The sequence below is a fragment of the Zosterops lateralis genome (assembly GCF_965231275.1).
Source record: "Zosterops lateralis genome assembly, chromosome: 11".
Lineage (NCBI taxonomy): Eukaryota > Metazoa > Chordata > Aves > Passeriformes > Zosteropidae > Zosterops > Zosterops lateralis.
Genome location: NC_139771.1, coordinates 4,484,352 through 4,501,475, shown reverse-complemented (window position 1 = coordinate 4,501,475; position 17,124 = coordinate 4,484,352). Strand labels below are relative to the sequence as shown.

Sequence of the window (17,124 nt, the reverse complement as noted above, 5' to 3'; positions counted from 1 at the left end):
AGTGCTTCCTCTGAAACAGAAAAAAAAGTGGGCATCTGTGTGGAATCAGCTGTGGCAGTGCCTAATGCTCCCTTGCCCCATAGAGTATTGTAGAGTTACAGAAATGCCATAAAATTGTGCATTTGAGGACTGAATGTGGAAGAAAGGGATAAAGCTTGAGATACACCATTCAGTTAAAGCAGAAATCTGTGGGAAAATACTTCATTCCTTGGTTCTGGATAGAGATAAGTGTTGCCATTTAATTGGTGCTATCTTTGTCAGCTTCCTCTTGTTAAAGCAAACCAACCCCAATAATAAATAGCATATTCTATAAATGTGAGAGGCACTTTGCTTACAATGCTGCTGTAATGATGATTACTACTGTGTTGCTGTACTGAGCCCTTTGATGACACCAGACATCTATCAATGTCTAGAGTTTCATAGTAGGAATGATAGGCTTGATTCATCTATTAGTTATCTGTATTGTTGTTAATGACAACTATATGACAAGATATTGGGGTATTCAATGTAACAGCTTCCTGGCAGGTGGAATTACTTGGGACTCATGTTCTTCAAGATGAGTGCCACATAACAATATGCCTTCTGATGTGCAACAGCTGACAGTGGATTTGCCAGAAGAATGATTCCCATTAGTGAATTCCTAAAGTCTGATACTATCGATACACGCAACCCTTGGGATGTACAATATTAGGCAGGAACTGATGTGAAGCTGCTGAAGTGAGCTGTAATTTGCACTGATAGTTTGATTGCGTCACAAACACGCACTGAACAGATGGCAGCACACAGCGCATTACAGAGCCATGCCAGCTTTTGGGGAATACATGCCCCCTCTGGCAAACTTCCACAACCACACACATTACCTGGACAGCACTCCAACATATGAGCAAAGGCATTGGTGCTGGCTGATGCAGCTCTTACCCCAGCAAAAGCAAACATGCAGTTTTGGGGACTAATATTCAGCACACAGTGGAAGGAACAATGTGTCCAGCAGAATGCAGGATAAAGTCCTACAATTGCAACAATTCCATTTGAGGGGGCGGATGCCAGATTAATTTACTACACCCCCACTCTGACATGAACAGTGGCAGAGTATCTGCATTCTAGTCCCGAACTCATTTTCTCCCCAGACATAGAACAGAAACATAATTAGACAACATTTTTTGCTTTGATGTACAACATCAGCTTGGAAAACACAGTGTTAATGCTTTGTGCTGAGTCTTTTCCTCACAGGTCACAGACAGTCCTGTTCTGCAGGACAAATGTTAAGATGCTGAACTTTTAGGTGTGCCCAGAACTACAGCACAGCACAACCTACACTGAAAACTTTTCCCTCTTTATTTATGTTGTCATCCTTGCTCTTTTATATCAAATATGCAAACCACCTCTATGTGCTGTCAGTTTATATGGGATTACAGCTTCGAAATACCTTGGACTGCAGGGCCTGAAAAAATAACACGTACTGGGAGAGTGTAGTTTAAAAAACTGGTACCCCAAATTTATCATTAACTGTAGCTATAAAAATGGTAACAGATTATGCCAAGTGTCCAGTCTGAAAACAAATTTTAAGTATTGCTGCTTTGGACAGATAGAGAGCACAATAATCGTGGCTCCTTTCAGGGACTGGCAAAACTTAAAGAGCAAAGTCAAAAAAAGCTTTGAAAGCTTCCACAGCAGCCAGTGGCCATAATAAAATGCTGCAGCAGGTGCCAGGGCATACTCATTTTAGCATGTAGCTTGGTTCTGATGTTAACAGCACTGTAGGTACTTGCTAATGAGGAAGGAAAACCTGTGCTAAAGCCAGAAACAGTTTTGCTTTTTTAATTATAAATATGTTAATTCACTTGTGTCAAGTATTACTTTCAAGGAATAAGTGAACATTAATGTAAACTCCAAACTCACTGAATCTCTTCTCCTGGTTCATAATTTTTATTACAGTTATGAAAAGTTTGCTCCTGCACCAAATTGTAATGTTTTGATTTAAAAAGGAAGTTTTAATGTAAATACATGTATTCTTGCAAGGTGCTGAGTGAGACACCGGGACTCATTTTCTACACCTTAATGAGGGACAGTGTTGAGGAAGCAGTAGGGATGCCTTTAGAGGCCAGTCAAGTGTCATGTGGGAATTGCTTTTTGAGTGCACTGGAGGAGTCCTAACTGTATTTTAAATTAAATTACTGACAAACCCTAACTCATTCCTAGCTCTTTCCAGGCCTTTTTGAGTTACAGTTTCTCTATTTCTGAACCCTGGCTTGGGTAATCTTTTAACTGTAGTAAAGTTCAACAGTGCCTCATGAGCTACCTCAAATGAAGCCGAACTGAACTGAATTTCTTATTGACCTTTTACACAACAACAGTGGTGCTTCCTTGACAGGGAAGAAGCTACTCAAGGGTCAAGCCAGGTGAAAACTGAGAGATACATACTTGTAATAAAGAGTAACTACTAATGCCTATTGTTAGCACAGAATTAGCAAATTCTGATTTCAATTCTATTTAAGACTTCTGCTGTAACTTGTATATATTATAACTAGTGTAAATTTTGATTCCTTAATCTGCAGTTCAGTGATAAAATCAAATCATTATTCAACTTTCCTGATGACTATCCTTTAAAAATTCTTTTTAGATTAATAGCTTAGTTATTCTCTTTGGACAAGCCAAATAATCACCTATGTTGCTATTTTAAAGGTCCATAAAAGGGTAATCTTTTGGAAGTGGAGAACAATTTAAATTTCTGCTGGATTCTTAATACAAAAGGCCATGGCTTCCTTTGGTCACTGATGAAACTAATTTGTTATAAAGATACCAGTCTCCTCCAGAAAGGACTCTGCAGTCAGAGAAGGTGGTCTAAGTACCTGCATTATCATTTGAATAAATGAGAGAAGCACTTAAAAATTAGGCTAAACCCTAGAAATACTACCCAGTTGTGCTCAAGTTAAAGCCACAGGTGGTGACAAAGACATTGATAAATTTAGGTGGCCTCTATGAAATGCATTGTTGGCCTTTGTCCACTTCCCATCTGACAAGTGTTCAGCTGCAGCATTGTGACTCTCGTAGCTCTGTTGGCAGTCTCAGCAGAAAGGCCAAGGGTTGGATGGGTCATGGAGACTGAACTATCCTCTCACCTCTAGAGGTGGTCCCTCCAGGACAGAGATGAGGCACATGGGTGGGGGCAGCGTGGGGGAACTTGCACAGCTGCCGCCCATGCTGTATCTGCTCTGTGGGTAAATAGAGGGCTTCAGCCTCCAGTGGTGTCAATCCAGCACCTTTCACCAGCGCTAAATTAAAAAGAATATAAATAAATACCAAAAAAAGAAAAAAAAAAAAAAGAAAAAAAAAAGAAAAAAAAAAGAAAAAAAAAGGATAGAGGTGCATTGGCAGAGCTGCACATGTCATGTCTGTGAAGTACCTTGCTCCAGCCAGCGATACTGGTCTCATTTTCACAAGCATCAAATTCACCCAGTTAAAAAACAAAACAAAAGGAAAAATCACCAAGGAGAAGAACACAGCTGCATTATCACAGTGGAATTTAAGTGTAAGGGCTTTTTCTCATTAGGAACAGCTCCATTTACAACAGCAGTGTTGTAATAACCAGAACAGTGACTGGCACACTGGGAAACACAGATTGCACCTGGGACCTTACTATAAGTGAAATCCCACAAGTGGGTAATGTCTGAATGCTGTGCTCACCTAATTTAAAAGTGAACAGAACAGCAGAGAAGAAACATTGTATCACAGGCTATATAAATATTTTTCAAACTCATTACTTCTCTTACTGTTTCCCATTTGAAACGTGTCTGGGTCCCATCCTTGGGAGGTGCTGTTGGCTCACCCAGCAGCCCAGAGCCTTTGGAGCATTCATCACGTTGGTTTCTAAGCAACAGTGAGTCATACCATAAAGAGGGAAGCTGTTGATGCTGTGCAGTCAGGCTCAGAAAGACTGTCACAGCCTGTCACAGTGAGCCTGTCACTGGACATCTAAAGTGGAAAACAGCGTGAAACAGGACAGCACCAAACCCAAAGATCCCCCCAAAGATTCACAGGACAGCTGAGGCACATCCACTTAGGGAGCTCTTCCTGATATGATAGCCCTCCTCATCTTCCCTTTCTTGTTATTCCAGTTTCACCTGGTTACTATTTATCATGATTTTCCTTCCAGCCCTTGGTAATTAGTGCAGCTATTTGCCTTTATTTGAAGATGTTCACTTCTCACCTTCCTACTCCATCTGACTCCTCATTTAAATCACCTTGCTGCATCTGTGTCAACAACCAGTCAATTAGGATTTTACTGGCAGATAGAGCAAAAAAAGCCCCAAGACTGCTTGAGAGAAAGGGCTCTTCTCCATATTCCCTCTCCATCAAGAGACACAGAATTCCCCTACATGAAAAAAGGCATAAGATTTAAATATCAGCCTCTATCTCTGACTATATCCTGGATACTTTCTTCAGATGCCTGTGAAAAGAGGTGTAGAACCTGCAACTGAGAATCCAAAATGAGAGGAAAAAACCCAAAACCTTGAAGAGAAGTTAGGAAAGTCAGGAGATCACACGGAGTGGTTTTGCTTCAGCTGGGGAAGAAAATGATTAGCAGTATCAAGACCAGCTACTGTAACACAAAAGCAATATGAGTACCCCCAGAGTCTGCTTTTATATTTTTTCTTTCTTTGAGAATTTCCCAGCAGGGAAGCCCTTCTTTATCCCCACTATTTAAAATTCATATCTTTCAACATTCATCCTATACATCTACTTTTGTATACAAATGTTTCTGCTAAACTGCCTCAAGTTCTTTTTGTCATAATTTCTTTAGGCTTGTAAAATGATTTCTTTGCCTTTTTTCTTCATGATCTCTCTTTTAAGTACTATAATGAGGACTATTCTTGTTTTCCTCTAGACTGCCTGCCATAATTTTGTGGTGGAACAATGACAATCATTATGAAATTCAACTGCCTGAAACCAGCATGTATTAGAGATACATTCATGATGAAAAAATGCTAAAATGGAGAATGAAACCATTTGTAAAGAAAAAATATTGAAAGGTATTTACACGTCCAAAAGAGAAACAGTGTTACATGTCAGTGTAGGTGTTGTTTCACCTGTAAGTCAGCAAGGCTGCCAGGTTTAGGGAACACCTGCAGGTGCCCCACCAGGGCCTGTCCATGCTTACCTCGAGCACTGGAAGGGGCAGAGTTAATCATCTGGGATGGTGCCGAGTGAGTGGAGCTCAGGCTGGAGGTGGAAGGACTAGCCTGGGATGAGGATAAAACAGAGACATAGGTGACTGAACCTCGGTACCTGGGGTTAGGGTAAACAAGCTGCAGGAGGCAGAGAAACCATCGAGAGAGACCTGAGCACATCAGTGCCTTAGGAATTTATCTGTCTTGTAAATCTGCCCAGCTTCAGTGCAGGCCACTGTTAACCTGCACTCAGGACTGTGGGACTTGTTCCACCTCCCCAAACCAAGAGCAACACTATCTTCACATGTTCAACGTAGCAGATAAACAAAATGGCACAGAAATCTCACTTTCTGAAAGCAGCAGGGTAGCCTTGGACTGCACTACCACAGTCACTGTACAAACACAGATTTCCTCCCAAAGTTAATCTAGTGAGTTACTGCCATCTTTCTTGAATAATGTTAGATTCTGCCTTTTCAGTTCTTTGAAAAAGCTATCACAGACAGATCCAAGCATGTGCACAGATAAAGTGTACTGCTCCTAAGCCAAACCTCTGGCACATGTTCCTGGCTGTGCTGGAGCTGTACCTGCATGTGATACATATCCTCAGCAGTCTCCCCCACAGAACTGTCTGTCAGGATAACCAGGTTTCCTGTTTCACTGGAGGTGTGCGATGACAGAGAGGATGAGGAGTGTCGGACTGAACCAAGCATGTTCAGTGGGCTGGAAAAAAAACAGACCAAGGGCATAATTACTTTTTGAATCTCTTTGTGAAGCCTGATTTTTTTTTTTTTCAAACTAGTAAGTACCTGCAGTTACCTGCTCCTTTAGGTCACCTCTAGATGTCAAACACTTTTGAAAAATCAGGCCAAATAAGCTCAAACAAATCCATAAATGAGAGTAAATGTGAAAGAAGTGACAAGAAGATTACAGGTAAAACAGAATGATACACAGGATGTTGAATTTCAGAACCCCAACCCAGGGTGATGTCACATCATGACCTTGGGTGCATATTTGTTTTGTTTATAACACAAAACACTGAAACCACTCACATTCTTAATGCTAAGATGAGTGGGAGCAGCTTAAAAAAACATTCCAAAGGAATCCAAGCACAAGATACACAGGTCAAAATCCAGTTTTCCTTATTGCATCCACTGGGCCTCAGCATTACAGTTGAAGGCAATTTTGTAGCTGACAGTAAATTAATACAGCCCAGCTGGTGTGCAGGCTGCACCCTGATTTCCTTCAGGGAATTAACTTTTCTCTGTCACTCTGAACCACACACACAAATACATTGTACACTACAGCATTTCCCTAGTTGGTCCTAAAAACTAAAAAAGCCTTTACAAAGTGAGGAATTTGGAGGGAAAAAAATTGTATCACCCAGACACTGTTTGTCAACTGCTAAGCCATGGAAGCAGTATAAGCTACTTGGTTTTGATAACATAAAGAATGTCACCATCCTGGATTCATGGACCAACTTTTCACAGCTTTTTATGCCAGCCTTTAAAAACAGCTAAAATATAGTGACCCAATAAGAAAAATAAACACAGAAGAGCAATTAGCATTTTCAAATAAGCAATGTTGGCTGGATACAAAACCCACTATTTTGTCCTTATAATCCAAATTTTTATCCTCTCTCATTATCTCAGATTTAATATATGGGCATTCAGTTTGAAAAAGCACCACAGGGTCATTTTTTGATGTGCTGATCAAAACACTGGCAGCCTTTCTTGTATTTGGCTTCTGATTTGGTCAGAATTATAAAAATAATGATGTTAACAATTTTGATCCTTCAAAATGGGTACATATTGTATGGCTTGTTGTAAAACAAGCCAGACATTTTTCCTTTTACGTTAGATAAGGACCCAGTTATTTGCTGTTGGTGCAACAGAAGTAGGAGAGGTTGGGACCTCTGAAGCCAGATTGAGCTTGAAGAGCTGAGTGGCAGATTTGTGTTTTTGCTCCTACAATAAGTAAAGTGATGGAGTCACATCTGGAGATGTTCAGCATTTGCTGCAAGTTGGATTTCTCAGCTTTCTTACTCTAATTCTCCAACTTCAGTCATTAGCACTGAATGAAGACAGAAGACACTTCTGCCTAAACTCAGGCTGCCCCTCCTGCAGTCCTGCTGAGCACTCCTCAGGTCCTGGACCCTGGTGGAGCAGCGTGCAGAGCCCTGGGTCTCTGGGGAGAGGAGGGGGTTACCTGTGTCGATGCACCAGCTTGATGCTCTCGGGGCTCATGGGGCCGTGGGACACCAGTACGTTGCTGCGGGGGGTGCTGGAGCCGGAACAGGCTGGGCTCAGCTTATCCAGACCAGGTAACTCCTGCAGGGCAAACACACTTCAGCTGAGGCATGGAAAACTGCAGGTTTTCTTCATTCATGCTACTGCCAGTTATGGCACTTCTTTTGAAGTGAACATCCAACACCTCCCAGTAATCTTCCTCTGTCTTGCATAAGTCTCTGCTATGCGAGATAGCAACTGGAAATTAAGCTTTACAATTGCTCTGTGATACAACAAAGATCATACAAATATTAACAATTCTTGCTGAAAGGCCAAGTTAACATATTTTCTACAACTGCCTTCTTGCATGAAAATCAAGAATTCCTTTGGTAATTTGGCAGTTGAGTAGGTTCCTTTGTGAACCTTACTGCAACTGACAGATGTTTAATCATAGAATTCAAAAATGGAGGAGTGACTGTTGGCTTACATGGTACAGGCTGGATCGCATCATCTGAAACTGGTCTATCAGTTTCTTATGCAGGGGACGCATTTCTGGGTGTACAAATTTCTCATGGACTGCCAGACCCACTCCTAGGACATGTACCTGTGAAAAAGAAAATGCAACGTCAGACACTCAAATCAATTGTGTCTAAGAGAGAGAATAGAAGCCTGTCCTGCAGTTCTGGCAATGTGCAAGGAATATGCCACTGTCCATTACAAGACTGCTGGTAATTAAGCAAGCCTTGGAGTCCTGGCAAGTTCATACTACTCCAACAAGTATTTAAGTGTGAGACAAGTACATTTGTGTCATGTTGCATTGCTTTTCTTAGGAGATAACTATAAAAGAATACTAGCTAGATTCTCTCTGCAGTATGAACAGCATTATGCCCTCACACAGATAATGCCCTGTGACAAAAACTCTTCCTCCCGGTGCCAGGGACAGGATCTGAGCTGCCAGAAGAGACTTCAAAAATGAGTTTCTGATAATTGAGATGAACAGCAGCAGTGTGACACATACGGTCACTCCTCCTGTTCCTCATTAGTTACTTCTAAAGGTCACTTTTTCAAAGGTCAAACATATAATATTAACGACTGAATGAGATTATATAAGGTCTCAGATGAAAGAAAATAGCAATGATAGGAGGCTTAAAATGTATGTAATTCCCTACATGATCCAAAGTCTGTACAAACAATAACTTATTAATCTTCAAACATCTCCTGAGGATTGAAGGGAGATAAGCATTATTTTACAGATGGGAAAACTGAAATGCAATTCAGTGATCTGCTGAAGAACAAGGCCTAGTAGCTCTATTCAAATTTGGGCATATTGTTTAATGGGGTGTATCTTGCCAAACTTTCAGTTAAGTGGGATGTGATTATCTGATTTCATTCCCATCAAAGCATCCCAAAGCTTTATCTACCAAGATGTTTCAAGGAGACACTGTGGAAAAATAAAACTGCAGATAATATAAATAGGCATTAAGTTTTCTTAAGTGGCTCTGTCACTTTAATCTCAAGCCTGACCTGTCCTGCCTCTGATTATCTTTGAAATTTGCTAGGAAGACATAGTTCAAAATGCCAAAAATTAATGGCAGGCTTGAAACACAGCAAGATGTCAGCTGGATAACAAATGTAGTAAAAGAAATTAATGTACTGAGCTTCACCTCACATCCCATGAGGTGAGTGACTTGTCATAATCTCCTTGCCCACCTCCCTCCTGTTTTTTGTTTGAATGTATTTAGACCTTCTGTACCAAAAAAATCTGCTTCTGAATGACTCAGTTGGATCTGATGTTTAGACTGACTGCTGATGAATCCAAACAATGTAGCAATCTTCTTCTGCACCTGGAAAATAGTACCTGTTCCTGCATGAGTTCCTTGAGCTGTGTGATCTTCTCCGCGTCTCCGGGGTGCTTTGTGATATAATCCTTATCAAAAAAGGCCTGCAGGAAAAGGGAAAAAAAAGTGCCTTTTACTTACAGAAAGGTGTTTCATCATAACTTGGAGTCAAAGGATGAAAGGAAAAGGTCCAAAAATTTTAGGAAAATGAAATATATTAAGATAACAGCAGAGGTTAATTTTATTGGGTTTTAGCACTCTGGGATGCAGAGAAAATGGTCGTGGCAGCTGAAACAATTCTGTTGAATCATGACTCTGACCAAGTTTCCCCCTGTGACAGTGATGAGCAATACCACTAAACCTTGTATCTTCCAGTTATTTGAATTTTATAGTTTCCTTCACATAACTGCCTAAAGCTAAAGGAATTTCGTGAGTAAATTGGCAACTAATGTAAAGCCTGAAGAGTGTTCTCTCCATGACTCCATTGTGAAGACACATCCCACACCCCTGAACCACTGCTGCAATTTTTCAGAATTTTACCCTAAACCTACCTTTTGCAATGTTCAGTTTAAGTAACATAATTGCCAGAGATTATGCTGGATAACATATTGTATTTAACATCATTTTAGTTCTACAGCAAGTCTGAAATTAGCCCATCAGCAAAGATAATGGTTCAATAGCATGAATTAGTAGTTTCTCCTCTTTCCAGACCTAATCAGTTACTACCAGTCCCACAGCCTCTATTGCAAAATGGATTTATAATGTAAGCAGTATTAAAAGAGTTCACTGTTTTACCTGCCAAGTGAGGATTTCCAGGTAACAAAGTGTCATCTTTCAGAAACCCTGCTGTTACTTGTACCTATTTCCATGTGAGATCCCAGCTCCACCCCGGAGCCTCTTGGCATGTGGCTATGCAAGCACTGATGCAGAATAACCAAGTAGGGAGTGTAACCCCATCTTCAGAAAATGCACATGAGAATTGCTTATCTTATGAAGCCATACTGTCACTGAAACAGAAATGCAAATAAAACTGAGGAAGGGCGATACTCAATCGGAATGGAGCCCGGCTCACCTCCTGGTACCGTGCAATTCCCCCATTAACGGCGGCATCAATCACTCCGTTCAGACACATGCTGAGAAGATTAATGTTGCCATGCATCTGTTTATGCTGGTACTGGCTTATCAGTGTCCTCAGCTCCTGGTTTTTGTTCTCAACCACTTGAATGGCATTTTCCAAAGGACTTACTTCAACCTCAAAGGCAATAAAATATACTTTAATTCTGTGGACACTTCACTGAGATTTATCTTCCTTGTAATAAAATGATACTCCAGGATTGTTCAGTGAGCTCCCTTTGCTTTTACTGCTTTGTAGGAAATTAGCTACATTAACAAACTCCACCCTCGGCAATGCTGGATTTCAGGTTGCTCGCTTCCAATAATAAGTGTCTTTCTATGTACTGAAGACATGGCAGCAATGCAATTATTCCATCCTTTTGGCACTGTCTCCATTGCACTATTAGCTCATACAATTCCCCTGGTTACATTCAGCAATTATTTAGATGAAGTGGTAGAAAAAGGATGTATTTAATCTTTGGTAAACACCATTTTAAACAGCAAGATTTCAGCCCAGTGAGTTTTAAGCTGCCTATCCCATGTCCTCAGTAACTCATCATTTCAACCCCGAATTACAGAAATTATGAATGTTACCAGTTCTCTTCTCTCCACTTCAAACCACCGAGAGATCCCAGGCAAACTGTGAGTCAGGGTCAGAGTGGTGCGTTCAATCCACAAGCTCTGCAAGGAGTAATTGAGGCTGTGAGGAACAGTGAGTCACAACCACATCCTCTGTAGTCTTACTACAGGTGCAAAGAGGGCAAGGCTCAGAAAAGAATGCATTAACCTCACAAGCATTAATTCTGTAAAAGGTCTTCCTGAAAGTCACTTAAACAACAAAACAGGAATTCAGTATGCTTGAAACAACACATTCAACATTTCTATTAGTTTTCAAAACTTGACCAATCACCAGTTGTGTCATGGGACCCAAAAAGACATAGTAGACCTTTAAGTCAGTAATAAAAAAAAAGTCCAGCCAAACAAACAGTGCCTCCTGGCACTAAAATAACTCACCTTTAAACTAGACAATGTTTTAGTCAGGTCAGAACTCAACAGTATTCAATCAGACCATGGACTTCACCTGTTACTTGAGTTACTGTGGCTCTTTGGCTATCAAATCAGGATTACCTGAAAGGCTCTATCAGCATAAAATAAGAAGACAGTATTTACCTTGAAGAGATGAACACTCAAACACTGCTTATTTGCTACTTGTACCTTAAATTCATTCTCCTTGTCCTTGGGGCCCTTGTGGAAGGGTCTGTCATAGCGGAACTTGCGGATGTTGTTGACGCGGTAAAAGCTCTTGATGCGATCAGGGACATGGTCCATTTGCAGCACGTCTATGTTGTCTGGGATGGGAGTCACCGCATAGATCTGTAAATCTGGTAATTGTGCAGTCAAAGAAAACTTCATCCAGATGTTAGAAAAAACAAACAGAAAATAGCAACCCACACAGGAGGCTCCATTTGCTGACAGTGTCCTTACAATTCAAATCCCGCACAGTATCCGTGCTGTTCTCACAGAAGCCAAAGAGTGGGGGTTCCACGACTAAGCTCTCCAAAGTCCCTGCAGTCTCCTTAAACGTGATGTGTTTCAGTCTTTAAATGCACTGAGCATTGTACTGGGTGTACCAAATCCCAGTACAGGTGACCAATGAGAATAACGAGATTCAAAGCCTTGGGTATGAAAAGGTTCAGCAGTTTTAAAGAAAGGGAAATTGTGAAAAAGTAAAATACTGATGTAAAAAATAATAAGGAGAATGGAAAATAGTGCTCTGGAACTAGTATCTGTTCCCAATAAAATACTGGCCAAGAGAAGGTATCAGGAATACTCCTAAGGACACAAACTGTGTGTGATGCCAGTGCTGTTGGTAAAGCATTAAACGTGGATATGACCAAGCACAGCCCTTTCCCTTCTACATGGAACATGACCTGAATTACTCCCCGAATAAAAAGTGACCACTCTCCAACACCACATCCCACAATGAACCAGTTACTGTCTCCTGCAGACAGGGTCTGGTTTTGTCCATATCCAGTTCTACCTCTGTGTTCCGCCCCAGCTCCAGGGAGAGTTGCCCTTTCACAGAAGGATACACTGAGCATCACACTGCAGTATGGAGTCATCGGGGTGGTTTGGGTGCTGCATTGCAATGGCTTGGGGGAACTCGCTAAGCATCCTCTGCTGGAAGGCTTCCAGCCTCTCATAGTCGTGGCCCCGACACACATATTCTTTGTTCTGCAAGAAGGACAAGCATATATTAGCATCCTTAAGCATTTAACTTAAAAGTAAGTTAAATTCTACTGACTTCCATCTCACTTTAAATGTTACTTCAAAACCAAAGATAAATGACAGTGGCAATATACTAATGTGCGAGTAGATGTATTATATCCCTTCCTTTTTCTTTACAACGTACTTCATGGAGAAGTGATGAATGAGGAGACTATTCCACTGAACTCTAAACAGCACAAAACCTCTGATTCAGGAACACACAGCATTCAGTCTTGTGGTCCCTTCTTACCTGCTTTTCAGAAAAGGCACTATTTTTAACTGGACTACATATCAACTAAAACCTAAGTCACCAGCTTGGCTGTTCTGCGCTGGGAAAGCTGTTGTCAAATACAATTTACACCAGATGGATAAAAGTCCTGAGGATCTCATACAACAGAGGGAGATATATGTTTATCATTTTATCGGTTCTCCTTAGAGAGAAGCTGCAACAAACTATTCACAAAAATCACTGTTTAATCACTGCTGTATTATCACAGCCATACAACCCAGCCCTGATCATGATGAACAAACAATACATGCTCAGGAACTCCCCTGTCTATAGCACAGTAATACAGAAAAGCTTTAGCAAGAATTCTCAGTGGCAACTTAACAAATTCCCCTTCGGCCCTAAAAGCACTTTCCTCTTGATGAATAAAATTTCATTTCTGCTAATAATGGAAAGGTGCATTTAAATATGACTCTTGAGGCATTAAACCACTTGTGCAGAATTCTTGGATGCTTTTTGAGCCATCTCTAACTCCAAACTGCACAACACAGGATTTCTAAATTCCTCAGTGTCAGGAAGATTGCATTCTAGTGCCTTAAACCCTCACAAACAACAATTTTCATCAGTGTTAATATATCCAAATTCTCTAAATTTTGGTAGTTTAAACTCTCATACGCATAGAATCACAGAATCATTGGGTTGGAAGAGACCTCCAAGATCACTGAGTCCAACCCAGCCCTAACACCTCAACTAAACTAAATCATGGCACTGAGTGCCACATCAAGTTTTTTTTTTTTAAACACATCCAGGGATGGTGACTCCACCTCCTCCCTGGGCAGATCATTCCAATACTTTATCACTCTTTCCGTAAAAAACTTTTTCTTGATATCCAACCTATATTCCTATATTTCCCTTGGTGCAGCCTGAGGCTGTGTCCTCTTGTTCTGTCAGTTGCTGCCTGGAGAAAGAGACCAACTCCCACCTGACTAAAACCACCTTTCAGGGAGTTGTGGAGAGTGATAAGGTCACCTCTGAGTCTCCTTTTCTCCAGGATAAACAATCCCAGCTCCCTCAGTCGTTCCTCACAGGGTTTGTGTTCCCAGCCCCTCACCAGCCTCGTTGCCTCCTCTGGACATGCTCAAGTGTCTCAACGTCCTTCCTAAACTGAGGGGCCAGAGCTGGACACAGCACTAAATGTCCTTCCTAAACTGAGGGGCACTTGGACTTAATAAACTTCATCTTACTGGACTCTGCCCATCCATCCAACCGTTCCAGGTCTCTCTGCAGAGCCCTCCTACCTTTCAGCAGATTGACACACACTCTCAGCTCAGTGTTGTCTGCAAATTTACTAATAAAACCCTCATCCATGTTGCCAATACAAACGCTGAACAGAGCTGGCCTCAGCACAGACCCCTGAGGGACAACACTGATGACTGTCCCCAGCTGGATACAGCACCGTTCTCCACCACTCTCTGGGCCTGGCCATGCAGCCACTTCCTAACCCAGCAAAGAGTGCTCCTGTCCAAGCCTGGACTGCCAGCTTATCCAGGAGTGGATAAGCTGTGGGAGACAGTGCCAAAGGCCTTGCTGAAGTCCAGGTAGATATACCCACAGGATCCCCCAGGCAGGTCACCTGGTCATGGAAGGAGACCAGGTTGGTCAAACATAACCTACCCCTCCTAAACCTGTGCTGGCTGGGTCTGATACCCTGGCATAATAACTCGAAGAACAGGGAGGGTTTTCACCTTCATAAAACAATTAAAAATTTTAAGAAACAAGAATACCCTTTTATTACTTGCATTTAGAAACTGCAGTAGATTTAAGAATGTGTTTTTAATTGCTCTGGAAAAGGGATGTGGCCAAGCAGTTTTTGGTCTTGTAGCAAAATCGAAGGGAAAGTTGCAAAACCAGATCTTAAAACACAGGCAAGGAGTTCAGTTATCCTTGGCTTTGCATTTCAACTTTATGGAAAGGATCTCATGTTCTGGCTGTGACGTGTCACTTTGTATGCATCAGTCACAGCAACCAATGGACTGGGAGAAGAATCACATGATGAATCTTGACAGTTCAGTCTGTAATGCTCAAACTTTGCAGCTATTATTAAATTTGGAGTGAGCTCATGTTTGAAGGTGAGTATCTTCATGACACTGCATTCTCTGTTTTAACTTTTGATTGCAGCAATCTAGAAAACTGTAATCCTATAAATAAAGTTATTGTGATTCTAAAAATAATGCCCTGAAAACACCTCAAAGCTAAATTTAATAAGACTTTTCAGACAGATGCCAACACAAGATCTCAAAATGTGGCTTGTCAGGCCTTAGTCGAACTTCTGGTACATGGAAGATATGGACAGCTTTAATTTAAATTTACTTATGTAGAAGGACTAGAAATAGATGCAGAATTCATAGAAACATGAACAATGTCTTTTCTAGACAAAGGGTCTTCAACAGTCAAAGATGCAGAAAGAAGTGGTTATTTTCTGTCTTAAGCTATACAGCAATAGAAAAATGCATGAGAAAAGGGCTTGGAGTTACTTGTTCACTTTAAATCACTCTCATATCCATTTGAAGATTTTAAATCCATGTAAATCTTTTTTCTTCTCTAGAATAGCTGCTTCCAATCTCTTTACAGTGTGATCCATGCTGATGTGACAGATAATGGGCTTAGTCTGTGCTCCACAATGTGTGTGCTGTATGGATCATTAGGGAGAGAAAGGAGGAGGATGACTTTTAATGAGATTGCTACATTAGTAATCTGCTATCAAAAGTACTGCTACCAAATATAATTGCAGAATTAACAAGGATTATAATTATGTACGCTCGTGTTCGCTGGTAATGTCTCCAGCCAAGGATCCACATTGTTACAGCTCTTTGCAAAGAGTCAGGGCTGAGCACAGCAAGATCAAGTAGCGTCACACACTTTGGCCATGCAGGATCCCAGGTAAAAGTGAGGATCCACAAGATAAAAAGATAAGCTCGAGTCACTGACAGCACTTCAGATGTTAGGAACACTTGTGTGCCATGATGACTGTGTTGTCACTCACTTGCTGAAACATTTGTTGTTAAAAATAAAACCAGGAGTTGTCAGTTTTCTCTGGAGATCTTCATGAAAGGGCAGCTCTCGGTTCACACTGCAGCACCTTCCTTTCTTTGGATTGCTCTGCAGGGGTGTTCCACACACTGCTTCAGCCTGCTGCATTCTAAATTCTGTGACGAGCAGCTGAAGGAGGAGGGGCTCAGACTGGAGAAAAAGAGGCTTAAGGGAGACCTTCTCACCCTCTACGACCCCCGGAGAAGTGGTAACCAGGTGGGGATCGGGCTCTGCTCCCAGGGAACAAGGGACAGGAGGAGAAGAAACTGCATCAGGCTGCACCAGGGGACATTCAGGCTGGACATCAACAAGAATTTCTTTATGGAAAGGGCTGTCAGGCATTGGAAGGGGCTGCCCAGGGGGGTGATGAAGTCACCATCCCTGGAGGTGTTCAAGAAACACTGGTTGTAGCACTGGTGCCATGGTCTGGTTGACAAGGTAGTGATTGGTCAAAGGTTGGATCTTGGAGGTCTTTTCCAACCTAAATGATTCTGTGACTCTCTGATTCTGGCACTGTTCACCTTCAAATAACATGAAACCACTACCCTTTATCTACTGGTGTTTATTCTTCTTGACTAATTCCAACTTGCCTTTATTACCCCTGCCTGTGTAAGTATTTAAATCCTTGTTAAAAAAAAACCAAAAAACCAAATTCATAATCAGAGGGAAGTATAAGAGGGCAGCTTTCAGAATGGCTTGGCTTTGTATGGCTCCATCCTGTGTACCTCAATTGGTGCCACCTCTTATCAAACCATTCCTTCAAAGGGAACACAAACCATGCACCTCCACTCCTTGAAAGCTTCCAGTTACCTTGTCCTGTCACATTTGATGGCATCTGCCATCAATTTGCAGGCAGCTCTTGGAACACTTGTCAGATTATATTTCTTCCTTGCTCTAAACTAGCAAGAAGACATTGTATAAACAAATATCCATTTAAGGTTTGATTCCTCATTAGGAAAAGAAGAAAATTTCACTTTTTAGATGGATTGGTACACCAGGACACAATGAGCTCCAAGTGAGGACACGTTCAAAGAAGCTGTTTGGCTTTTTGTTGAAGAGAGGAAATTTTCACTTGCACATAGCATAAGAGTCATCAGGCTGGGATTAGAATTCTGTCAAGTGAGACTTTTTTAAAAGTGTGATAATTTGAGATGATGAAAATTAGTTGTAATGACCCAACATTGCTGCAGTACAGC

At 41.4% G+C, this 17,124-nt stretch overlaps 1 protein-coding gene across 1 annotated transcript in view; it reads right to left on the bottom strand.

The window, feature by feature from the left end:
• Nucleotides 1-17,124, bottom strand: part of DOCK3 (dedicator of cytokinesis 3) — a gene marked incomplete at its 5' end in the record, with an annotated part of 197,309 nt that overhangs the window by 10,510 nt on the left and 169,675 nt on the right. The window contains 10 exons of the mRNA XM_083869273.1: nucleotides 3,120-3,272; nucleotides 5,159-5,240; nucleotides 5,753-5,888; nucleotides 7,374-7,495; nucleotides 7,881-7,997; nucleotides 9,252-9,335; nucleotides 10,304-10,483; nucleotides 10,939-11,025; nucleotides 11,560-11,726; nucleotides 12,438-12,579. Of these exons, the coding sequence (XP_083725399.1) occupies nucleotides 3,120-3,272; nucleotides 5,159-5,240; nucleotides 5,753-5,888; nucleotides 7,374-7,495; nucleotides 7,881-7,997; nucleotides 9,252-9,335; nucleotides 10,304-10,483; nucleotides 10,939-11,025; nucleotides 11,560-11,726; nucleotides 12,438-12,579 (1,270 nt within the window). The remainder of the gene's footprint in view (nucleotides 1-3,119; nucleotides 3,273-5,158; nucleotides 5,241-5,752; nucleotides 5,889-7,373; nucleotides 7,496-7,880; nucleotides 7,998-9,251; nucleotides 9,336-10,303; nucleotides 10,484-10,938; nucleotides 11,026-11,559; nucleotides 11,727-12,437; nucleotides 12,580-17,124) is intronic.